This window comes from Archocentrus centrarchus, chromosome 7, assembly GCF_007364275.1.
Source record: "Archocentrus centrarchus isolate MPI-CPG fArcCen1 chromosome 7, fArcCen1, whole genome shotgun sequence".
NCBI classification, from domain to species: Eukaryota; Metazoa; Chordata; class Actinopteri; order Cichliformes; family Cichlidae; genus Archocentrus; species Archocentrus centrarchus.
In genome coordinates this window covers 6156148-6181958 of record NC_044352.1, presented here as the reverse complement: position 1 = coordinate 6181958, position 25811 = coordinate 6156148, and the positions used below count along the sequence as shown (strand labels likewise).

Sequence of the window (25811 nt, the reverse complement as noted above, 5' to 3'; positions counted from 1 at the left end):
CCCCCCCACCCCATTGAAAAACTCCTGGAAACACCCCTGCTCCTCTCTGATTGGACCGAGTTCAATATTTTGGTGATTGTTTTCCTGTAAAATCAGCTCCTAATTAGGGATAATGACATTTGTGTATGTTTAGGATCTTAGCAGAACAGTAGGAGGAAGTTTTCCCTGATATTCCCGTCAGTCTCTAACAACAGCGATTTGTCTTTCCCCACTTCTAGATGCCATTAAAAGGTCAGTTTGAGTTATTATAACTGGCTAACTGGGATTTTTGTGGCATATCTGAATAATATGAAACCAAATAAAACATGAGCCAAACTTTAATATGAAAATTAAAAAAAAAAAAAAAAAAGTGTACAGCATCACAGTTTTTGAAAACAATCTTAAGTATGTCAAAAGATCCTCAAAGTTTTCAACTGTTTATTTATACAGTAGCAGGTCAGGCTATTTGGTCCCCTGGCTTAAAACATTACAATAATCATGTCCAGTTACAACTCATCAAAAATGGAAACAAAAGATCATAAAGCATCTTTCAGCTCAATGTGTTCATATACAGACATGTGACAAATTAAAGGAAAAGAAACTGACTTGCAGCGAAGGGATTCTGGTGGCTCCACTTTGCCCCTTTGAAACATTTCCATGTGGTCTCCATCAGGATGACAGCGCCTCCACCTGGAGACAAGGGCTCACAGTGGTTTGAGGGTGAAAAAATGAATAATAAGCTGTGGTCTTTGCAATCACCACATGCCAACCCAAATGCCCACCTATGAGATATTATGAACCAATGTTTTGGATCATGCTGTGAATCTATATGAAAATACTAGATGAGCGATGGATGGTGTTCTCTTGCTCCATCAGACTACCAGAATCAATGCCATGGTGCATTAAAGCTGCATTTGTGGCCTAACACTTTACTAAGACACTTGTGCAGGATTTTCCTTTAATTGTCATCCATCTGTAGGATCAAGAACTCAAAGTCATAGCTGGCTTCTCTAAAGGAAAAGAAAAAAAAAACAACCCAAAAACAGCCAAACTTTTTTTCTGTGCTTGAATTGTCTCAAACTTTTCAATCCCAACTGAACTGCAGTCTCAAGACAGCTGTGCAGCTGGGCTCTCATGACAGCAGTTTGATAACGAGGCATCTGATGAAAATACAAAATTATAAAATTCGTGCACACACACACACAAAAAAAAAAAAGTCTATTCTGAGTCTTAACATTTGTTTTAAAAATATTTATTTAAAAAGGGGAATAATTTTAAATATCTTATGTTTTAAAAAATGATGATTATTCCAAATGTCTTAAATGGCTTGAGTCAAAGAGGCACAAATAAAATTCATCTGGACACGGCAGCAACTTTGTATCAGGAAGAGAAGAAGAAACTGTCTAAATAAAAAAGAAGGAATGGCAGAAGAAGTTCAGTTAAGCGTCTGTGGCTGTCATTGCGTTGGCCAAAAGCAGTGAATTCAGTTTACACGTCCTCGTGCTCCTCCTCCTCCTCGTAGTGTCGGTTTCGTTTAATCATTTCCTCCACCGTCAGCTCCTCCTGCTCCCCCTCACTGTCCCAGAAGCCCACGTCCTGAGACGACCGGCTGGCCTCCACCTCCCCCTCTGGAGAGGAGATGGCAGTCGGCTCAGTTGGGGTCTCCTGAAGTTTCACATCCGGCATCTCTTCCTCCAGCACCCCACCATCTTCCTCCTCCATCTGCTCCTCCTCTTCAGCTAGTCTTCCTGCAGCGTCGTCTAGCTCCTCCTCTGTGGGGAGATGGTCTGTAGTGTCTTCGCTCTTCATCTCTGCCTCTTGTTCTTCTTCTCCAGAGCTGGTGTGCACGTCCACACAGCTGTCCTCAGTGGGGGTTTGGCTGCCTGACGACTGGCCGCCCTGCTGCAGATCCATGCTGGTAGGTTCAGGACTCAGCTGCAGCTCTTCCGCAGGAGGAGGCGACCTCTGCTTTTTGGCCTCAGCAGCAGGAGGGCTGTCGGGTTGAGCTCCCACAGTGAAGGGCATGCTTCGCTCTTTCAGGGAGGAGTTACGGCGCAGAACAGGTGAGCCCCTGGCTTCCTCTGGGGGTGTGGACGGGGAGTCCTCCTCTGGAGGCCACTTTGCTCTGATTGGTTTACCACTGGAGAGAACCTCTGTTGTGGCCGTGGCTCCACTGCAGCTGGGCGTGACCTCGGGCTCCATTTTTGGTGGCCAAGAGATCTTCAGCCTGCGGGTCTCTGTGGGTCTGTCAGCCTTCTCTGAGGATCCTTGTCCCAGAGCCTCCATGGTGGCTGTCAGGACGTTGACTTTGGCCAGTGGGGAGTCCTCCACGTTGGGGCTTTGCAGGTCTGAGGACGTGGCTGGGCTCTGGATCTTTGGCTTGGTCACAGATGGCGACGAAGCCTCGGCACTCTCGTTTTTGCCCTCCCACAGTTCCTTGTGTGGCCGGTGGCCGAAGCCCTCGTCGTAGTTTCCTTTGGCCTTGAAGAGCTGCGAGAAGTGCGGCTTGCAGTAGACGCTGTTGTGCAGGGAGGCGTAATTCGCCAGACTACAATAAATAAATAAATAAATAAGACTGTTTAGATAAGACAGACCTTTATTTATAAAAAGGAAGTGAAACTAAAACACTTCTGAGTGATGACAGTTTTATCTTAGCAGGTTAATCTAAGAAATACAGACACTTTTCAGAGTTTTATGAAGGTTTTTGGATATTTTTTGCTGGAAAATGTTATCAAAATATAAAGTGTAGAACATATTTGGAGAATGCCTTTAAATTCTCATTACTGGGAATGAGAACAGCTGCACAGGACCTGCCAATACAGTTTAGTTCAGGTTAAATTTTGGACCTTTAATTGCTGGAGCCTGAGTTTAGTTCAGTCTTCTCGACAGATGTCTGTCATTTGTTCCAGAGGCTCAGCTGAACGGTTATGCACTTGAAATCCAGATTTAAGTTACTTTTTTAATACATTTTTATTTGATTTTGAATTACTGAAATAAGTTTTATCATTTAATTATAATTTGCTGTTTGCAAAAAGCACGTCACCACATCATTTTCTCTGGATGAATCTCCAGACACAGAGCTCCTCCTTCCTTAGAGTATAAAAATGTATTTTTTGAAGTGAGAAGGCACTTTAAATGCAGCAAAATCCTCAATAAACGTTCACCTGGGTGTACCGTCTGCGACATGATCGTGATATCTGTGCTGCCCTCACCTGAGTTTGGTGTTGCAGTACGAGCAGCGGAAGCAGGAGCTGTGGTAAATGCTCTGGTTGGCCACGAACCTCTCCAAAGGATAAACCGTCTTCTGGCATGACACGCAGGTCTCTCTCACCGGCAGGCGGAAGCTCTGTGCACACACAAAAATTTTTCCCTATTTTCAGTCATATATGCACTGTTTAAATGGCTGATGATCACATTGAATGTAGACAAAGATACACTAGTGGAGTCCAAGAATAAAAATGAAGAGTTGGAAATGGAGTGCAGCGTGGCAGGTTTAAATGTTTCCTGTGAGGACTCACCCTGGGAGTCTTGGGCTGATTTGAGGACGTGGGTGTGCCCGGTTCAGAGCCTGCAAGAGCACAAAATAAAAATGAGAAACAGCAGTGATGCAGAATGAACACTAGAGGGAGTCATATCCATATTTGATACAGCTTTTCCACACAGAGGGAGAAGCTCAGGATTACACACTAAAGCCAAGGACAGACATTAAGATGAAGACCGTTAATACTGAATACCCCACATATCTGAGGTTTTCACCCTGACTTATTGAAGATATGGAGAGTAACTTACCGTTGGTCTCTGAGGTAAAAACTCTCCTGGTGTTTGGATCAGACTCTGGACTCTGAAACGAGAGAAGAGAAGATGTGAAGAAAATGCCATCAAACTGACACCTCAGTTCTGTTCATTTAGACAAACGGATGTTGAAATGAGCAGAAACTGAGGTACTCAAACACTTTATAGCTTGAAGACGTTTTGTTAAATTCTCACCATGTCCAGAGTGCACGGAGGGACGTTCTCCTTCTGCTTCCCACTGAAACCGTCCAGCTGATCGTCCTGAGCCAAACAAGAGAGACCAGATGGGAGGTTAACAATAAAATATAAACGTCCAGCATCTGACCCGCTCAGATGGATCTCTGCAGCCTCCAGTTTGCAGTGGAGACCGCAGAGGAATTCAAGCTTAAAGACTTCAGTTTTTAGCGGCTATCAATGAATGTTCTCAATTTGATTGTGAGGGGGAAAAGCTGCTGTTACACAGTCATGAGAGATTTAACAGAGCACCCACGATTATGCATACTGTAATCTTGATTCTGTAATCTGGAATCACTTGCAGTCGTGTAGCTGCAAGCAAAAGGAAAAGGTATGCACACCATTTGGCTCCAAGTAATAATTTAGTCTAAACATTTTGACAAAAACACACACACAAAAAAACAAAACAAAACAATGTTTTGGTCTGTAGAAGAAATAGGGTGCAAATGATGCCAACCACAATTCCCATGAGTGACTACATGGACATTTTATCATACAAATAACATATGATACCTTTTATTTGAAATTTCTTACATTAGCTAAATTAACAGTTTGTATCAAAAAAAAAAAAAATCCTAAAAAACAGAAAATTCCCAAATGCTTGGCCCGTTTAGGCCTGGAATAATTCAACATCCGTGTGGTGGTGATGGCACAGGGTTCACAACCCAGCTCAGCTCCACAGAGACTGATTTACACTCTGTTTGGAAATACTTTGGCCTTTTGTCAGCAGATGAGTATGATTCTGTAATCTGTCTAAATAATAAATAGGCTCATGTTACAAGCTTCATGCAGCAAAGGTCATGAATGAGTCATTTCCTGTTTCATGTTGAGGAAAAGATGATAGCTGATGCATGTTTTTCACAGCGGGGCTTGCTGAGGCCAATGAATGTCCATTCTCTATGACTTCACCTAATTATTTTGTAACGTGCAGGTATGTGGATCATGTTGATGTTGAAATAACGCACCTATACAAGTAGTTCAGTCTCAGGTTACATTCCTTTGTCCTCTTATATTATTCGATATTCAGCTGGTTCTAAAGCATTTTTTGAACCTTGGGAAACCTCACTGACCATCTCAGGAGTCTCCCCACCTTCATTTCCTGTTTTCTCACTTGCTGAAAGCATAAAGGAAAAACAAACAAACACTCACATGGACTGAAGTGGGAGGGACTTCCTGTTTGGAGATGGCCGCTTGATAGAGGGCCATCCTATCACGGAGAGGTGTGGACTCTGCAAGGCTTCCATCTGTCAAAAGACAACATTCAGAATTCATTGTCTCAAAGATTTCAGTCATTTTCTGTCATCTTCAGTGTGCACATCATGGCTGAATGACACTCTTTGCTTGCTGTATCCAGTTCATTAATTGTTGGGAACGTCCTGTCGAATTCTGAGTTCAGGATTCATGTTTTCCAACCGTCCCGGTTCAGAGCGAGTGCAGAGTGTGCTGTTTGATCATGCAGGCTGAGGATGGGAGCACAGGGTCAGGAGCTGTGTGCAGCGTGGAGGGAAACAGTGGGTTTGTCTCTTCCTGTGCTTCCTGAAGCAGTGGGCTGATCACAGGGCTTACACAGCAGCCTGTGTCGTCACTTCTCAGCCTTTTTCACCACTTCTGGGAAGGATGCAATCCATCCAGAGGAAGTCAGGAAGGCACTCAAAATACTCTTTGAAGAATACCAGGCCAAAAAAAAATCCTAAAGACTGTAAATCTGACACTGTTAAAGAAGAGGATGAGTTTACCTTTGACATAACAGATGTTTCCATTTGTTTTTCCATCATCAATATTTTTGTTATCAGTGGTTAAAATGACCACATAGATACACGAGAGAGGCCTTTCGTGATGACAAGCCTACAGTTACGTTGCTGTTTTTGGTTTTCTTTCAGAGAAAAAGCTCTTTAAAAAGTCGCACAGCTGCAGAACAACAAAATGAGCCACAGTTGCCTCTGAGGTTGGTGGAGACCAAAAACTGAGCTAAAAGAGGCTGAATATATTCACCAGCTCTCCAGAAACATGAAAACATGTGGAATTATTCTGCACACTTCCAAATCCATATTTTTATACATGGACTCTACCAGAATAGCTCTGCGTGATCCACAGTCCAAATAAGGCCGAATGATCTTACTGCAGCCCTTCAGTTCATCCTCGTTCTGATTGGAGAAGTTTAAAGCCAAGCTTCCTCAAACCTAAAAGCATGACGCTGTTTGGCTTAAAGTAGTAATATTCATCTCTATAAACAGATTCCAGCATATGGATATGCAGAATCTGCAATGAAAGAGAGTTTTGGTACAGGAAGCCTTCTTGTTTCTGTTTGCTCAAAACTACTCCGTCTAAAATTGTTTAAGCAGAGAAAAACGGAGGGACTGCATTTGCCAAAATACAGCCGATACCCAATGTTACTGGCAATAATGCAGCTTAAAGATTCGCAAACAGTGCGCCAAACAAGAAGCCTTGAAGCAGGTTTCTGCTGGCTACACTGGAAGTCACCAAAAAAACCCAAAAAGATACCAGCTGTTACGCCATCAGGACACTTCGGCAGACAGAAACCCAACATCTACTTTAGTGCTGATGTTACTCAGCTACAGGTAAATATCATTAAAACTACAATGATCATCTCACAAAGTTGATCAGTTTGTCAGCAAGTCACATTGCATAATTTCCTTGGAAACCAGCATTGATCTAATATGTGTATTTATCATTAATATATTTTTATTTCTACTGCAGCTGGATGTAAGATTAATAAGAAAACAAATCATGAACCAAAACAATGACGTGAAGAGCAATAACACACTCCTATAAAGCTGAGGTGGACTGCAGAGTCAGCAGCAACTTTCACTTTACACACATATTACCTTTGCTGAGGAGCTGATGTCATTGGTTCAGTTTTTCCAATAAACGAGTCCTTACTATAAAATTTGACCTTTTGTGTCACATCCAGGGGACTCAATTTGGGGTTTAAAAAACAAACAAAAAACTGCCTCTCGCAAAAGTACAAGTAATCCCAATAGTTTCACTTCCTGTTTAAATTAAAATCTTTAGCCAATGAAATCACTGAGTGCTCTATAAGATTCATACGGGATGTGGAGGGAACGTTGGCAGAAGTCCACAGTGTTGTATGGCCGTCATTTCATCCACTGATGGCAGCTTTTAAAGATGAAGTATTACAGAAGGTTTCCACTCTGGCAGTAATAAAACTCTGCTGGTTACTTTTTGGTATTTTAAATCTTGACCACATCTAAAGAGAAATGTGAGGCTCGCTGGCATCCTCATGGTTATAATAAACTTATAATAAGAAATGTGCAACACTAATAAGTTTCATTACACATCACCCTGGATTGGGTCATTTGTTGCATGTTGTTGATCATCTCTCTTCCTTTTCCCCATTAAAGAAACTGCCCACTAAAAACACATTAAAAACAAGTGTGTACCTCCTACTAGCTGCTCCATGCTGCCCGTGTTTCCTCTGCCCGTCTGCTCTCTGGATGCCTTCAATATACACAAACAGAAAAAGACAAATGTAGAAAACAAACTGACATAAGGAAACAAACTAAAAACACACACAGCCATTTGATGCTCGTATGTTTGATCCGTTAGAGCAAACAGGCTGGAAGCTGTACACGGATAATCAGAAAGATCAGAGAGAGGAAATGCAAAGGTAAGAGAAAATCACAGAGGTCAAGAGTGACGTGAGTGTTTGTGCTGTCCAAACCACTTTAATCCCCTTATGAGCTCAGTGTCTGAGACAGACACCCCCCATCTGTCCTCAGGCAGCAGCCAGAAAACAAACTGATCACCCCTCGGCTGCGGGTCAGAAAAGACTACCTGCTGAATTTATCACAAAGGAAGATTTGCTGGGAATGTGGGGAATTCCCAGTTGAACCTCTCCTCTGCCTTCAAGGCACAAAATCGTCCGTCTCCCGTCATTTAAGGTAAAGATTACACAACAGGTCGAACAGTGACGCGTCACATTTAGCCTTCAGGCTGCAGGAGCCATGAAGAGGATTTCGGCTTCGGCCCGAGTCCCGACAGGCTCAGAGCGTCTGCAGGTTTCAGCAAGTAGAGCTCAGAAAGATTTCACAACGTAACGCTGAAACAGAGCGTCTTACATAACGGGAAAAGGTGGATGAACGTGTGTTTCAGACAAGTTAAAGATCATCTGTGTAACTTATGCTGTCCCTCAATTTTATCCTCTCAAACAAAAACATCTCACTTTCACATATTTGAATAAAATAACTGACAAACCCCTAATGAGTGTTATCTGGTGCATCTTATCCCTCTGTGCCACGGAGACCCACTGTTCACAAACTAGAGTCAGGGTTGCACATATTTTGAGGAGAAAGGCAAAAAAACAGGCTTTCAATCAGCCAGACAGGCGATGTAATCCCCACGCAAACACATTAACCTGTGTCTGTGTAAAGATGTATCCGGATAATAAATCCTCCAACCAGATCCATCGGTCGGTTGTAATCACTGCCTGACACGACACGTGTTAAAGTTAAAACAGACTGATCGATTGATGCAGCGATGCGTATGCTGCATTGATCTGTTGTGGTGACGAGAGCTGAGCATCAGAGCCAATCTCGTTCCCACCTCCATCTATGGCCTTAAGTTACGTGTAGTCAGAAAGAATAAGATTGCGGATACAAACAGTGGAAACGAGCTTTCTCTGTAGGGCGTCCGGGCTCAGTTTTAGAGGCTCAGTCACTCAGAGGCTGCTGCTGCTCCTCCGCACTGAAATAAGTCTCAGGTGGTTTGGAGATCTGATTGAGGATGTTTGCTGGATGCCTCCTAGGTGAGGCATTTTGAGCATGTCCACCCAGGAGGAGGCCCCAGGGCCAGGACATGCTTAAAAAATTATGTCTGGGCTGGCTTGGGAACCCCCCCCCCCCCCCTGGAAAAGGGGAATTACTTGCCAAATACTTCATTATATTCAGCTGCCATTCACTAAATGGTATCAGAGCAAGTCACAAAAACAAAAGCTACCTTCCACAGCTGGAAAAAAAAAAAGAAAAGTGGTGAGAGGTAACCAAAAGAGTCCAGTTGGAGGCTGTAAACCAAAAATAAAAATTAGCTGGAAAATAGCAAAGTCAGATAATTAAAGTACACACATGACTCGTTAATACAGAAATAAAGATTAAAACAGCTTAAAGAAGCAGGATTTCCAAATGTTGCACCTCTGGGCTTAACCTCTACCCCTTTAAAAAGGAAAAAAAAAAACTGAGCAGTGAGAAGCATGATGTAATCTGAGGGTGGGTAAGAGGCAAATCTGAGAGTGAGTCAGGAGTGAGTTCAATAATTAATAATACACATTAGGATTAAGAAAGAGCTGAATCATCAGCTCTGAACGGGAAAAGACACCAACACTCTGCTGTAAGGGGGATGTTAAGAGCAGGAACAAAAATCACAACAAAGGAAACCGTCATCTTTATAAGAATGGACATATTCCCCAGGGTGGATTATCTTCCACAGGCCGGAGGTGCAGCTTTTTGTGGAGGGTGGGGTGGGGGTGGGTGGGTCCAAGACTGGTCTGTATGCATGAGTCTGTACACGAGGGGGTGGGCAGGATGTAAACAAGCATATGAGGCCAGGTTGTGTCTCAGAAGGCTGGATCAGTGGGCCAGACAAAGAATCTGGTGCTAATCCTGATGCTATTAAAGCTCCCGTACAGACAGACAGACTGAGTGGGCTGCAGTTCCCCTCATGACCCCACCTCTCTCTCTCTCACACACACACACACACACACACACACACACACACACACACACACACACAGTCTACCAAAGACAACATGTACCAAAACAAAGAGCAGGAAGGCACCTACAGCATCAGTTAGCACCCTTTAAAGGTGTTAATATACCCAGCTCAAGCCATACAATAGCACCGTTTATAGAGTGAGCTGACAGTTGAAAGGAGCCACTGATAAAGTCCATAAAGTGGCCTCTGTGAAGCCATTTGTATTACAGGCGAGTTGTCTAAAAAGGCCCCTTTGAGTGCTGTGAAAACATCCTCATCCAACACAGAAGTCAATGAAATAATAAGCAGGGAAAGTAAAAGTGGAGTCTGTCTCAGAGCCAAACAAAGAAAGCCACAAACACCATATGTCATAGCTACCTCTCGTGAAGACAAATGGAGGGGGAGAAAAAAGCCACAGAGGATGAAGAGTCAGCTGAGAAACCGAGAGGAAGACAGTTCTGAAAGAGTTTGATCGTGTGTCTGAATCCAGCACCAGCAGGACCTGCAGCTCCGGAGCAGAGAGGCACAGACTGTGGCTTATGGCAGGGGAGAAGTGGGGTAGGACCCTCTGGAGATGGCTTTAGGGGAGGAGGAAGAGGGAAGGAAGGAAGACAGAGTGGGTGGGAATAGGAGAGGCGACAGGGAGCAGGTGTTCCTGGGGGGGCTGCTTAAAGAGGGGTGTGGTCGGATGAAGGTAGGGATGACGACAGGAGGGGAGTCAAAGTGTGCCATGGATTTACAGATGGCCCTTTTTTCCCCCCTCTCTCTCTCTTTTTTTTTTTTATTAAAGTGTGTCATGGCCCCCCAGCCTCAGAATAAAGCAGCAGGCCTACAGAGAGGAACGATCTGGGGCAGGAGGGAGGTGGAGGAGCAGCAGCTGGTGACTCAGGGAGGATAGGGAGGCTGGGGCTGGGCTGAGCTGGGCTGTGTGGGAGGGAGGAGGGGCGAGGGTCAGTTAATTTCAGAGTGCCTCATGACAGCCGAGAGCAGGGAGTGGATGGAGAGGGAGATGTTTAGATAAAGGCTGCAAGAGAATAAATGCAGGCTAACTTTTAGCTCAAAGCACCAGAGAGTCCAACACGAGCACGCTCACAGTGACGACACAACACGCTTCATACAAGCTACAAATCAGGCTGGAAAAAATAGATTTTCTATAAGCCAGCCTACCTAAATATCCCCCAAATTACAGCTATCGAATGTCGATTCTGTTAATAAAGAAAGTAAAAGATGGGACGCAGCCACCATGATGTCACATTATTAAATTAAATCTTTCAGTGTTTTGATCCCAACTAATGACTGAGCTCATAAAATCACCAGGAAAATATTTACAGAGGTCAGGGCCTAAAGGAAGTAATGAAAATAATGCAGGTTTTAGGCACCTCCACAGTGGCTTCACTGAAGCTGCATCCATCCGTTATAACATCTATGACTTAATGACTTTTTGCAACCAATGGCTCCACAGTTGGACAAACATCGGTTCTCAATGACTGGCCGAGTTTTGTGACTTTAGTCATTTTATTTGGCCAGTTTAGTGCTTTTCCTCCTTCAGCTTGTACAGTACAGTCACGCCTCTCCTTCCTTTTCGTTGTATTGAGTTCAAGTTGAGAGTTGTACCAGACGACTCTGGATTTCTCATTTCATGGAGGCAATAATTTTTAGATTCTTTACATGCTTCAGTTGTAGTAAAGCACCTTACAGGTGTTACAGCACCACCCGCCCCTTCGATATGAGGCATAAACCAAGCAGCAGCAGCAGAGAATTTCCAGCTAAAGTCAGCATGCATTAGCAGAATGCTACTGTAAGACATGCATCAGGCTTCAGGCTCATTAATTGGTAAATGGACTGGTACTCATATAGTGCCTACTCAGTTGAGCACTTAAAGCATCTCCTGCTACTAGCCACACACACTTAGCTATGCCTAAGTGTTCTAACATGTGCACACACACACACTGATGGAGGCATCAGGGGCAACTCGGGGTTCAGCCTGCGGACTGGAGGAGTCCGGGATCGATCCAGCAGCCTTTCAATTAGTAGATGTAAATAATTATTTACATCTTTTTCTGCTGGATGGACAGAAACCTCCAAACATCAAATGCTAGCTAATTGTATTGCTGTACTTAATAAGTCAACAGGGTCAGCCAAAGGAAATTTGGATCCAAGATTACGAGTTCTTCTTAGCGTCTCCATAATGAGATGTATCCAAATTGTATCCAAACGTGGCAATGTAGGGAGTCCAGGAAGATTACATTAGAATTTCACCTCCTTGATTCCCACTGGAGCTTGTTTGGAACTCTGTGCACAAAATACACCACGCGCCATCCATGCTGCAAAATCTTGGCTGAACAGCCAACTTTTTATTGAATTTGCACTTTCCTGTGTCGGCACCAGCCAGCGCACAGAGCCTCTGCTCTGAGGAAAACTAAATATGAGTGCTATTGGTTCAGCTGTGAGATGATTACCAATTAATTTTGTAAAAATAGTGTCAACAAAAAAAAAAAAAAAAAAAAAAAAAAAAAGAAAAAATGATGAAGTCCTACTTTTAAAAGACTTTTATAGGACTGATTATGGTGCAAACTAAGGGCTTCTTATTTTAAATCAATGAAATGATTTTGGCCTGGACTTCAATGGATAAATGAAAACTGACATTCTGGTGTCAGGAGAACAAAATTCAGGTGATCACCAAAGTTATGGGTGTTCATCCTCTGGGAACCACTGATATCTATACACTAGTTTATACCAGTTGTTGTTAAAGACATGCAAGTATAAAAATCCCCTCCAAAATAACACGATAAGACCTCAAGACTTCTCGTCTGTGGGGGTTGGAGGGATATTAGACCAACCACCTCACAGGAATTGCCATCCCAGATAACAGGACTTCAAAGGAAAGAAGGGTGGAGGTCTTTGATGGGTGGCAGTGAGGGTTAAGAGAGAAAACAGGGGTGAGATGGAGGGGCCGAGTAGCAGAAAGTGGAGCACAAGGATGATTGATGAGGCAGGGCGGGGAGGTGGAGAGCTTTGATGGCCTTGGGGGAGACGGTCTGACGAGGCTCAGAGCGCAGATCAGCTGTCTGCAGTCATGAGCCTGCCAGTCTGCTGCACCATTACATCATCTGCCCCACGAAGGGGAGCTCAACAAAGACGCAGAGAGCCCAGCCTCAGCCTTACAGTGGAGCCTATTGTGCAAGTCCTGGACGCCGTGTCTACTGAGCTGCACAGATCCTGTATTTCAGCTCAAGGATTTCCCCAAACAAGTCCTCCTTTGGAAGGACAACTATGCAGCATGCAATAAAAAGACTCCAATTCCCTCCAACTCCCTGGAGCGCTCCTTCATCTCACTTTTTAAAAGCCCACATAGGAGGTGGGTGTGGAGTGGAGAATGGTGGGGGTCTTTGTTTGAACGCCACATTTTACTTTACTTCCACGTTTCTTTACAACCACTTCTTTGTCCTCGTCTCAGGTTTAAAAGAACGTCTGAGTCTTCTTAGAAACTAATGAACAGACCAAAGCCAAGAAGAGTCAATCCTGTTCAGCATTATCTGTGTGTGGAAGGTCTCACTCCTCTGTGGCACACACACTATTAGGACACACCTATCCGGCTGCCCTTAATATAAATCAGTGGCAGCAGGATATTAATTTTGTCTACCTTTGCTAAAAAATAAAGCTGCAGTTCCTCAAATGGCCACACGAGGCTGGCTTCAAGAGTGAGTCAATCTCTACAGGCCAACATGTTAAGTACAAATAGTAACTGCTTTAGTTTAAAGCTAAAATTATGGTATTTGTCATTTACTTAGAACCAGTTAGCAGGTATGTGGTTCAGTATATGGAACCATCTTAAGGCATGCTAGCATCAGCTGATAACTGAGCCCCTCCCTTCTTTTCCATAAATATGGTAAAAGGATAGCAGCAGCAAAAAATGTGAACGCTGAAGCCACAGACATCAGATCATCAGGTTTAATAATAAAAATATTTAACTTTAGACTCCTCTCTCAAAATCAAACAACACAGAGTGAAAGTGAATGAACAATAAGTTGAAAAATACAGTTGGAAAAAATACAGGTCCCATTATTAGATAAAACCAAAACCTTTTTATTGTTATGCAGATGACTTGTGTTTATTTTGCAACAGCAGCCTAAAAATGATCTCATCTCTCATATATTTAGAGCCAGATGTTTCAGAATTTCCTGCAGCTAAATGACAGTAAACTCCACCCCCCTCCTGGTGTATTTGCCCCCCCCCCCCCCCCCTCCATGTTTCCAAATCAGCTCTTTAGTCATGCTGTGTCCAAATGAAACGCATTTTTTCCTTCCCTTTCTAGTGGTGATCTTGAGAAGGTCATATATGCTTTCATGTTTCTACATCTTTATTAATAAACATTATGTGGTCTTAAAAAAATTAAATAACTCACCACTTTTAAAGTGAAGAAAGTTTTTCCATTTTTAGTATCTGACCAGCAAATTTTTAATTACTCCATCCATTTTTTTCTGTTTAGTCAACTCATGGTGGGGGGGGGGTTAATTGGTTAGGTTAACCAATTAACCTAACCCCAGTAACTGTACTCCTTTGGACTGTGGGAGGAAACCGGAGTACCTGGAGAAAACCCACACAGACATGGGGAGAACATGCAAACTTGAACCAAGGAACTTCTTGCTATGAGGCAACAGTGCAAACCACTGTGCCATTGTGCCGCCATTTTTCATTACTCTTTGAATTAATTTTTCTTATGTGCTCCAGTTTGGATCTCTTTAACTGGAGGTGAATTTTTATTTTATATTTTATATTTCTTCCAATATTTTTGAATTGTTACTTTTGTTTTATTATTACTAGCATGCACACATAAGTGGCCAGTTTATTTCAGATTTTTACATTTCTGCTGACATGACTGGGAGGGCTACAATAACAGAACGCTAAACCCTAAATTTAAAATCAGTCCAGCACATCGAGCACAGACTCAGTCTGCCTGTGAAAGCCTCATGACGACTTTTCAAGTCATAAAATGGGTGCTCTGTGTTGAGGAAACAGAGCTTGGCTCTTGTTAACATGTCGCACTTCAGAGTATGAGCACTTTACATTCTACACGCCTCGAGCTAATGCATGACCGGACCTTAAATTCTTCCACTTTTATGCTCCACAAACAGTTAGCTGCCTCAGGGAGCGTGAAGCTGAGATCCGCTCGGGGATCCTTGCAGAGAGAGAGATGTGCGAGTCAGCTGAGTGTGTGTGTGTGTGTGTGTGTGTGTTTTTAAAGGAGGAGGATGTGAAGTGAGGCTGCAACATGTGACTATCAGCATGACGGCACTGGGGGGGATCTGACTTCTCTGAGAACAAGCGAACACTCTTTAAAATCCTGATTGCAGTTTAAGATTTAACCAAAGAGCTTCAGAGAGTCCAGACTGTTAATGCTTCTCTCAGTAATTCTGATTCATTCTAATAAACGATGCAGCTTTAAAAGAGACTTCAGCAGTGGAAGAAGTCTCAATTCCAGTTTATTAGCTACACTGAGTCAAACTAGTCATTCATGAAGATTATTGTAAGAACTGGAGTAAAAAAATTCCTGTAAATTTAAAAACATATCACCTTAAAGTTGTACTCAGGTAAAGTACTTGATTAAAAATCGAGTGTTTGAAATGAGGAGAAACTCAAACCTGCTGGTCACCATCCCTGAGAAGCAGATCAGTAGTACTTGCCTTGTCTGGGTTCTCTCCTTTCTCAAACATCATCTTGAGGCTGTTGAGGGGGATGCTGGGCTTCTCGCACTCAGGCACTTCGACTGCTGATGCTGCCTCCCGCTCCTCTGAATCTCTGCTGGGCTTCGCCTCCATGTCCGTGATGTCCTGGCTGGTCTCTCTGGTCACCTGGATCTCTGTACCGTGGTCCTGTGAGAGCACGGTGGTTCTCAGGGTGTCCGGTTGGAGCTTGATTTGCGATGAGGGTGCAGATTTGGAGCCCAGTGATGCGCCAATGGGAGTCTGAGGGGCCGAAGATTGGTGTCTCTGCACGTATGGAGGATCCTGCTGCTGCTGCTCCCAGCGTTTCTTTAATACACTCAGATTGCCGCCACACAGTGTCGAGGGAAGAGGCTCTGCAACCTGAACAGGAAAGAACCAATCAGCTGTTCAGTTTTTATAAGTTTTACCTCTGGAGCATCAGCTTGGTTTAATAAAAGCTGGAATAGTTCTGTAGTTTAGTTTCAACAAATCCCAAAGCTTTGGATACACAGACATTTGTATTTGGTCCTTTCAAATGTATTTATGTTGTAAATTAGCATCAATGGACTCTTTTTTCCCCCCTTTATTTACATCTAGATTTATTTTTTGTGCAAACCTCAGAAAGCAAACAAAAAAAAGGGAATAAAAATATGTTGAATTCAGACAAACAATACTGAGCATTTCTGCCTGCATCCAAAACTATTTCCACTGTAAAACATTTGGATTTTGTGTCAGGAAAGATTTGAAAAGACTAATTAATTCAACTCATATCTTAAAATACAACTCGATGCAGATCAGGCGCACAGATGTGCAACGTGCTGCGAGTGTCCCTTATTTTCATTTCTATTTAGTAGTTTTATGATAATGTAAAAAAAAAAAAAAAGTCCTGCAAAGTCCCAGAAACATCAGATGCTAAACTTCAAGTTTCTTAAAAGTGCATCATCACAGATGGCAAAGAAAAAGCACCTTTAACCTACAAAACCACCTAAAAACTGATTTAAGCATAAAAAGTCTATTAATTTACATTATTTAGATAGAGCTAAATATTTTGTGTATCATGCAGATGTAAAGCCTATAATGAGGTGAGACAGAAGCTAACCCTCATTTTCACCACCACAAACAACTATATTAAGAAGGTGAAACCAGAGGAGTTAGAGCTTAAAAACAGCTTAACAATGAAACATTTATCCACCCAGTAAATAAATCACCTGATGATTTTGGCTTTAACAGTAACTTACAAAGTGAAACATGTCCTGCACTCTGTCCAAATTGGATTGCTGAAGTTATAAAGTCAAGGTTATGGTTAAATATTTCCTATATTTGTTTAACCCTCAGGAAATCAAACTGTTAATGACTAAAGTGACTGGGGGGGGGGGGGGGGGGGGGGGGGTCATTTGTGGCTCCTGTGCCATTTTATTTATCCATGAAATATTAAAAACAGGAATTAGTCAAGCTCTTATCTGTCAATTGACAGGAATTAAAGCGTATAATGTGAAAAAAACAAACAAACAACATGCACATATTTCACACCAGTTTTCACACCGTTGGGCCATTTCTTGTAAAAAGTTATCTAAAGTTGGAGAATCAGACAAACTCTTGATAACAAACATTTCCCTGATTAAAAACAGCACATATAAATATTTGGCATTCAGTCACTTGAAGGTTAATCAGCTCGAGTTCTGTGCAGCATGCAGCGTGAACAGGATGCTGTCTGAAGTATTCAACCAGAGCAGAGACCGCAGAGGAGATAACACTCATTTCTACTGCCAGCCACACAATAAACGATGGTGACTCACAATTTCTGAGGCTTTGTCAGAGGAGACTCCCACTGAGGGATGCTAGCTGCTCTCTGAGGCTGTTTTTAGTTTACTCAGTAAAAGTCCATCAATGCTGGACACACTTTGGCCACTCTGATGGTCTCCAATATCTGAATGAAGCTTAAAAATAAAAAATAAAGTAAGTGAAACACCGGCTGCACTGATGTTAAACTACATGCTGGCATTCTTGCGAGTCTGCGCAGTCTGAGCTAGGTAACAAAAAGAAAAGGAAACAAACTCCTACATGAACGACAAAAGAGCTGAGAGCTGCTCTGCATGCACATCTATAAAACCTGGAGTTGAAAAGAAAGCTGGAAAAACTTTGCGTGTGTGTCAAAAAACCTGAGAGTGAAGGAGATGACCCGGTCGGCGCTGTGAAAATGTGCGTGCTGGTGTCGTCTGCTGACCGGCTGAAAGCGCTACAAGCTGTCCCAGATGTGAGAGGCTTGAAAAGTGATCAGAATGAAGTAACTAGCCCACCCCCCACCCCCTCTACGACACAGAGGGAAGGAAGGAGGGAAGGAAGCAGAGAGGGAGTGAAGGGGGCGAAGGGTGAGGGGGGGCGGGGAGGTAAGGAGGGAGGGGAAGAAAATCAGAAACAGAGACAGTCAGTGAGGGAAAGGAGGGAAAATAAAGGCAGGAAATGAGAAAAAAGGTAAAGGGGAGGGAGGTGGAAACCTTAAAAAAAAAAAAAAAAAAAAAAAAAAAAACTGCACAGAAACTAAACCTGCATAAATACTAATCTTCTGATAAGCCTCCCGGGCTGGTATCTGTGTCTGATGTTTAGTTTAGAGATTGGATTTGATAGGAACACCTTCAACTTCGACCTTCCTCTCAGGAAATGAAGGATTGCCAGAGAAATTCTACAGAACCACTATTTACAGCAGCAGTATGCCCTGAGGCAGGAATGTCAGATTACACAACATCTCATCAGAAAAGACAACTTCACTGAAAATACCAGGGAGCACGGCAACTTTGGGTTTGACCCGAGTTTTTAGGGTTAGGAAGGTGGTCGGCAACTTATGTTGCAAGACAGGATATCAGCACATACAAAACCCACCACCTACTGACCAATCACTTCTCTGGAAACTACGTGTACAAAAGCCAACAAAGATTTTGTCTTATAGATGAGCATCAACAAGAAATATAGATTAACAGAAAACTGCTCCATGCTTTCTCTTTTTTAATCTTCTGGCTGCAAGTATTTACAACAGTTTCACAGTTATGAGCCTTAAAGTTAAGGGACCATTAAGTCCACACTTAAAAGGCAGCACCCAACAAACAACATTACTGCAAACCAAAAGAAAAAAAAAGCAGCAGCTCAAGATAAAGAACTGAGCCAAACGATATGAACAGTAACCTGGGAGGTATAAACTGCTCATTAATTGGGTCTGATATAAACATAACATTTGATATTCAATGTGCCTCTTTGAGTTTACTTCTTTAAGCACAGCAAACTTAATGAAAGCAAAATTTCCACAGAACCATCACAGCTTACCTCAGCTCATAAAGCCGCCTGTCGGCCTACTTCCTGACCCAAAGCTTTGTCCACACTTGGATGGGTATTTCCTGCTTTTAGTTTTTCCCTAATCTTATAGAAGTGTTGCCCAATCAGTCTGGGGGGGGGGGGGGGGGGGGGGGGGGTGGGGGGGGGTTATTAAATTTGCAGATAGTAAGATTAACAGGAGCAATATTTTGACTACATTTACAACTGCAGAAAAAGAAAATCCCCTCATGCAAAGCGGATGAAGATGGACCCCTCTGACATTATGTTTTCACATGTGGGCAGTGTCCCTGAAAAGCTTTTTCCTGGAAGGCGTTCTTCAAAAACTTCATTTTCAATGACCTAAAATGTTGTTTCCATGCAGGGCAGGAGGGCCTTAAGCGTGGATAAAGCTACCTGTGTATGTGCAGAAAGGGCCTGGATCTCAGCACTGACCAGGTGACACGGAGGCATCTCGTTATCAGTGCTGCAGGACAGCAGATGCCAAAACTGATAAGACACTAATTTCACTGCTGGAGTCTGCATGCTGGAGATGCTTCAAGGAGCAACGTCTCCAAGCTAATGGAGTTAATTGAGTCTCTGTTTTAATCCACTCTCAGAATGCGTCACATCCACACAGAAAGAGAAAGTCAACACATGAAGACACACGAGGTCGCTGAACTCAAAAGAATGAGGGTTTGGTCTGTGCATGTCCACATAGTTTTAAGGAAAAATGTTAAGAAATAACATGTACAACAAAGCATGTGCGTGCAGCGTCTACACAGTAGTTTATCTACCAACCGCCCCCACACCCACCCACCCACCCACCCAGGAAGATGAATTCCTGCTGCTGCTTGAATTTTTCCTCTTTTTTTCCTGAGTTTTTCCCTTATTTGGATGAAAGAGCGTATTGTAGCTTTTCAGATTGTAAAATATGCGTTAAATTTGTGATGCTGGTTAAAATAAAAATAAAACAGTGTTAGCCTTCTGTCACTCTGTGTTGATGTAAAGCAGGAGCAAAAAATAATACCTTCTTGCAATGGAAATAAAAAACAAAAAAAAAAAACCCACTGAGGCCCAGAACTTATTGCTGAACAAAATAATTTTTCTCTCCCTCTAAAATTTCCTAAAACTGCTCTAATCGATGCAATTCAACAGAAATCCACTAATGAAATGAGCCACAGTCTAAACAAGGCAGCAAGTTGTGCGTTTAATAACAGGTACGGGTGGTCCTGGTGCAGGGACGGCCAGGGTGGTAAATATCTTCTTTTTTAATTCTGAACCTTAACGTGAAAACAGGTACTGTGGCATTGATCGAAGACACTTATTCCACCGCTGGGAAGCAGCGAATCTGTGCAGACAAATGTGAATGCGTTTGAATGTGTTACACACCGTTTTCTTCTTCTCTATGCTGCCCTCTTCTGCTGCCATCTGGTACCTGCAGAGGACAAAAACAAGTTCAGACACAATAACGGGCAGAAGATGAGGGCCAGCGAAGAGGCGGAAGCAGCTGCTGCTTGTACACAACCAGGAAATTCATTTTAAAAGGTTTCTGCTTCTCTCCGAAAACAAAAGGATTTGTTGGTTAAAGCAAATCTGGCTGGAAAATCTTCATCACATGTTGTACTGCAAACAGGATGCACAGGATGTGGAGGAGTGGATTAATCATGTCAGAGTCGAGCTTTGTCTCATCCGTGGATCTGTGAAGGTCAAAAATCTACGGCTCCAGTTAAAAAGTTAGTGCTGGTGTATCTGGGATTTTCAAAATAAAATCCTGTTGCATTTAATCATTAGTTATTAATCTCTGGCTCTCTTCCACAGCGTCTTTTGTCCTGTCTCTCTCCCCTCACCCCCACCAGTCACAGCAGATGACTTCCCCTCCCTGAGCCTGGAGGTTTCTTCCTGTTAAAGGGAGTTTTTCCTTCCCACTGTCTCCAAGTGCTGCTCATAGGGGGTCGTTTTGACTGCTGGGTTTTCTCTGTAATTACTGTAGGGTCTTTACCTACAATATTTAGAGCCTTGAAGCGACTGTTTGTTGTGATTTGGCGCTATATAAATAAATGGAAATGAATTGACATTTTGGCAAAACATCAACCCTGTGGCACCAGAGGGGCTCAGTGGGTGAGCAAGCAACCATGTACGCCACACAGCTGTGGTGCAGGCGGCCCGGGTACGTGGGCGACCCGTGGCTCTTTGCTGCACGTCTTCCCCCCATCTTTCTCCCCCCCCACTTTCCTGTCTCTCTTCACTGTACAGCATCTAATAAAAGCCAAAAAATTCTCTTGAAACATCAACCCTGATAACCAGGCGGGTGTATTAACTGTATAGATTAATACAAGACAATTAATAACCCAACCCTGAACTAATGCTAACTAACAGGCTGCTGACAGCTGCAAGAGGCTCGAGAACAGTAAAGACAGATGGAGGAGGAAGAAAAGTGAGCAGCGTGCTCCTGAATAACTCATCAATAAAAAAAAAAATAAATAAATAACTCACCAAGGCAGGAGTTTTGTTTTGGTTTGTGTGTGTTCATGTTTGCCTCGTTGAACAGAGTGAGTTGTGGGACATTAATTATTATATGTCCGCAGTTTAAACAGACTCATTGCTGCTCTTTCACAAGCTCCACCCACCCACAGCAACAGGAAATCACTTTAGACAAAGATAAGGTATCAATGAAGGCTACTGCTTAATTTATGGCACTGCAATTGTGGCCATTGAGGTAGATATTTGCCTCATGCAGTGCTCAAAAATCCCAAATACATGGATGATACTGCATCGGTCGAAAACTGGTTGAAAAGTGAGCCATAAATGCAGGAACAGACAGCAGCTGCAGCTCTTTGCATGTTGTAACTTTGTCCATCAGCCACAGAGAAGAGCAAACAGGCCCACAGACCAGCTGTGATAATCGCTCTCTGCAGGTAAACTGGCAGTCCCCAGCTGCCAGTGCGCTACCACCGCTGAACCATAACTCTCCTTAACAGGTGTTTTTACCTGAGACACAATCATCTGTGCCACAACGTTTGGGACAGTGAGTCCAAATTAAGTTTGTTTCAAAGATTTACAGCCCCACTGTGGAAACACCAACACTAATAAGCCCGTTTTGGGCTGTTTGATGTTAATCAAAAAGGACAACAGGCAGCTTTAAAGACTGAATCTAAAGCCCTGTGCCAAATATTTAAGAGATCTTAACAGAGCCTAAGAGTAGATTTTATATTATCGATTATGTTTATTTACATTTTATTTCCTGTTTGCAATCACATTGAAGGAGCTGGTAGAAAAATGAGCCACTGCAAACATATAGAGGGCCACTTATACAGAAATGATAACACCATCAAATTAATTTTGAAGATGATTTTCACTTTGATGGAAAGCAGCCAAAATAATATGATAGCTCATGCAACATTCTCTTATAGAATACATGAAGCAGCTTTCTAAATTGACTTGACTTCTGTCTCTGTGGTTTTTCTTCGCCTGCTGCACAGCAGATCTCAGGCTCTCCATACCTATTAAATCCCACTTTAACCCCTGATTCTTTACACTGTTGCTGTCATGGCTCGTGTAGATAGTTAAGTTCAATCACATGAAGATTGTCAACAACTGCTAAATGCACTCACTTCCTTATCTAAGCAGTCCACAGTATCTCCTTTTTCTTTTGGGCCACAATGAAACCATTACACACACACACACACACACACACACACACACACACACACACAAAGAGCAGCTGTAACCAAAAACTCCTTATGCTCCAGCTCCACTGTTCAACAGTTTTCTTCTTGTAAATCTACACCAGAAGCATGATGGGAAACCATCTCAGAAGGAATCTAGATCTCACAGTCTGATGAAACATTGTCTTTAGATGTGAGAGGGTCACAGACTGTGGTCTGCTAAAGTCTGTTCAGTGTTCTTGTGTTGATACTGATAACCATTACTTGTGATCAGGAAGAAAAATAATACAGAAACCTGCACAGACAGAATACTACTATCACCTAGTGGTCAAATAGATTAACTACCACACATTGTCTCAGTTTCCAAATTAGTCACTTGATACCTGGTAAACGGGATGCCCTGAATGGTGGAGAACCTCCATAAAGAGTTCACTTCTGTTTTATTCTGCAAAGACTGAAAACTAGATGGGACGAGTAAAACTGGAGCAGCTGGTTAAAGGCTGACGCCGTCATAGTCACATCGTTCCAGAAAAGGGGAAACTGAGAAAAGCTGAATGGCAAGAAAATGTTATAAGGAACCCCATGACCTCATTTCTGCTCGGAAGGAGAGGAGCGACGACTGTGTGAAGTGTGGAAAGAAATGATGGATCTGCAGAGTGGCTGCTGGTAAATTATTAAACTCGTGATGGGGACTTACTTGGAGAAGCGCTCTGCAATGGCGGTGTTTTTACCCCGGGCAGAGACGATGGACAGCTCTTTGGCGGTGACCCGGAGCGACTGGGATGCCCACTGCCTTCGGCTGAACGGTGCAACGGAGGCCATCTTTGTTGTACGTCTGAGCAATCAGTCTGCCTGTCAGCTTTCCAGGAGCACAAGTCGTAACACTGGGAGGAGGGGACATAAATAAAAGGAGCACTTTGAGCCAAATAAAAACACACATCTGAGGAAAATAAGCACCTAAGCTGGTGCTGGTTTTGCTTCCTTTTCCTCTGCAGCTTTGCCACTCTAAATCCAGCTCAGAGAAACACCCTTCCTGTGCATTCAAATTTTTATGACACTCATCTCATGGTGTTTTTAAAAAAAAAAGTCTGGGTCTGAGTGGTTAAACAAAGGCTTTTAGTTCAGAGGAGCCAGTTTGATCATGTACAAACCCTCACAGAAAATCAATACATTTCGTCAGACTGCACGTATTGTCTGTTACCACTGCAGCACGGCCTGGCCCCGACATCTGAGTCAGAAAGTCAATAGACCACGTCACACAGTCATTGACCATCTGTTCCCTGTGTGCTGCTGCTCTGACTGAACGCCCGGGGCAACTACCAGCAGACAAGACAACCAACATGCAACACAAAAACTTATTTTATACACTCTCACTTTCACAGGAAACACACTGACAGACAGACAGACACGTCTCGACCTGCTTCCTTCTATCTGCAATATAGCAGCCTGGAGGCCGTGATGAAGGCATGCGGCTGCATGCAGCTAATAACTGTCATCTGTGAGTTACACACGCTCTGGATGAATTAAACAATGAGGCCGGTGACGCCAGCACCTCGAGGGTCTCTACGTCACTCAGCAGGTGGACTGTTGTGGGATGTTGCCATATTAGGAAAGCTTTGTGCATCACTGCAACTGTTAACACCCAGAGAAACAAGAAAAAAGCCCACACATTTCCACACAACTGAGTAACTGATACAGTTCCACATTATTTTCTAAATGAAAGCGTCTGAAATTATAATTTTACTTCTTATCTAAAGTGTCATAAATGATCTAAAATAACATCTTTATACATTATGACCACTGACAGATGAAATGAATAACACTGATTAGCTCTTCATCGTGGCACCTGTAAGGGAGTGGGATATATCAGGAAGCAAGTGAACAGTTGACGTTAGAAGCAGGAAAAATGGGCAAGTGTAAGAAACTGAGGGAATCTGACAAGGGCTAAGCTGGACGACTGGGTCAGGGCATCCCCAAAACTGCAGCTTTTGTGGGGTTTTTGCCATCTGCGGTGGTCAGGATCTATCAAAAGTGGTCCAAGGAAGTAACGTGGAGAACCAGCGACAGGGTCGTGGGCAGCCAAGGCTCACTGATACATACGGGGAGCAAAGGCTGGCCCCTGTGGTCCGAACCAACAGACGAGCTACTGTAGCTCAAACTGCTGAAAAAGTTAATGCTGGTTCTGATAGAAAGCTGCCAGAATACACAGCAGCTGTTGTTATTTCAGCAAAAGAGGGACCAACACAATATTAGGAAGGTGGTCATAATGTGATCGGTGTATGCCTTGTGCTGATGAAAAATCATCCAAAAATCCATGGGTATTCAGTTTTTTTTCCCAACTTAAGGTAAGCGGCAAATTTCTCTTTTTTTGACACTGAAACCATCAAACTTGTGGCATCATTTCCAAATGATGCCTTAAATGATTCACTAATAATCACCTGTTGCTACTTATTTAGGATCAGTTCTTTAATTGTGTCAGAAAAGGAGGAGGGCACCCAGTGTAAAACTCAAAACCTTGTTGATTCAAGGCCAAATATAGGGCATTATTTAACTTTTTTGTAAATATTTATTGGACAACTCATACTGGGTACTACTACTCGGTCACCCTGGAGAGGCTGTAACCGTCAAATGTTAAACTACTGGATTAAATCTTCCAGCTCCAGCACAGCCTGATGCTACAGTCATGTGATCGCAGTGCTCCCTGCTAAAATACAAATGAGGGGTGATAGCGACTCCAGAGCATTTCAGGTCATCACTGCCAAACAAAGCAGCATGTAAAACGGAGGCAGCCCATGCAAAGCTGGACTTTTGTTCCAAATTATTTTATTGCCAAATTTAAGCTGAGATGAAAATAAGCAGGTCTGGATGCCTAATTTTAAACTTTATAGATGCAAAGACTTCAGTGATGCTCACCTCTCTAAGAATGTTAATACAGTTTACTGTCATTTTCCCTCTTAATCATTTCAATCACAGAAAACTTTAGAAGAAAATCTTAAAAAGTTTCAAAATGAAACCACCAACCTGTGACCGTCTCTGCTTTTTCACTCAGCTGGCTCAGATGTCCACTCTTTCTATAGTTCCTTCTCTTTTCGCTTCCCGGCTGCTTTCATTCGTGCTTTTGAATAGAAAGGGAAGTAGGAGGAGACTAACCACTCCTATTTAACTCCTCTCAGCCAATAACGAAGCAGAATTCACGTCTACCTTGCAGGTACGAGCTTCCCCTCCCCTGATGATCAGCAGCAGTGTCTCTACGGGAGTACAGAGCAAACTGAAGGTATGTGAGAAGAGCAAGCCGGTGGGTTCAGAGTCAAACAGCAGGGCAGACAAGCAGCATGTGGGAGGAGGGGATGGGGAGGAGAGTGGGGTGGGGGGTGGGGGTGGGGATTCCCATACTGGATTCCTGGAA

General features: G+C 43.1%; 1 protein-coding gene across 1 annotated transcript; it reads right to left on the bottom strand.

Annotated features, from left to right (window-relative positions):
* Positions 1 to 403: 403 nt before the first annotated feature.
* Positions 404 to 25556, bottom strand: lima1a (LIM domain and actin binding 1a). The gene is made up of 11 exons (XM_030734832.1): positions 25427 to 25556; positions 23103 to 23289; positions 20130 to 20175; positions 15417 to 15818; positions 7428 to 7485; positions 5155 to 5249; positions 3967 to 4032; positions 3769 to 3820; positions 3498 to 3547; positions 3192 to 3325; positions 404 to 2527 (listed from the first exon to the last, which is right to left on the bottom strand). The coding sequence occupies exons 2-11, from the start codon at positions 23225 to 23227 to the stop codon at positions 1468 to 1470; spliced, it is 2088 nt and encodes a 695-aa protein (XP_030590692.1). The 5' UTR covers positions 23228 to 23289; positions 25427 to 25556; the 3' UTR covers positions 404 to 1467.
* Positions 25557 to 25811: the final 255 nt, after the last annotated feature.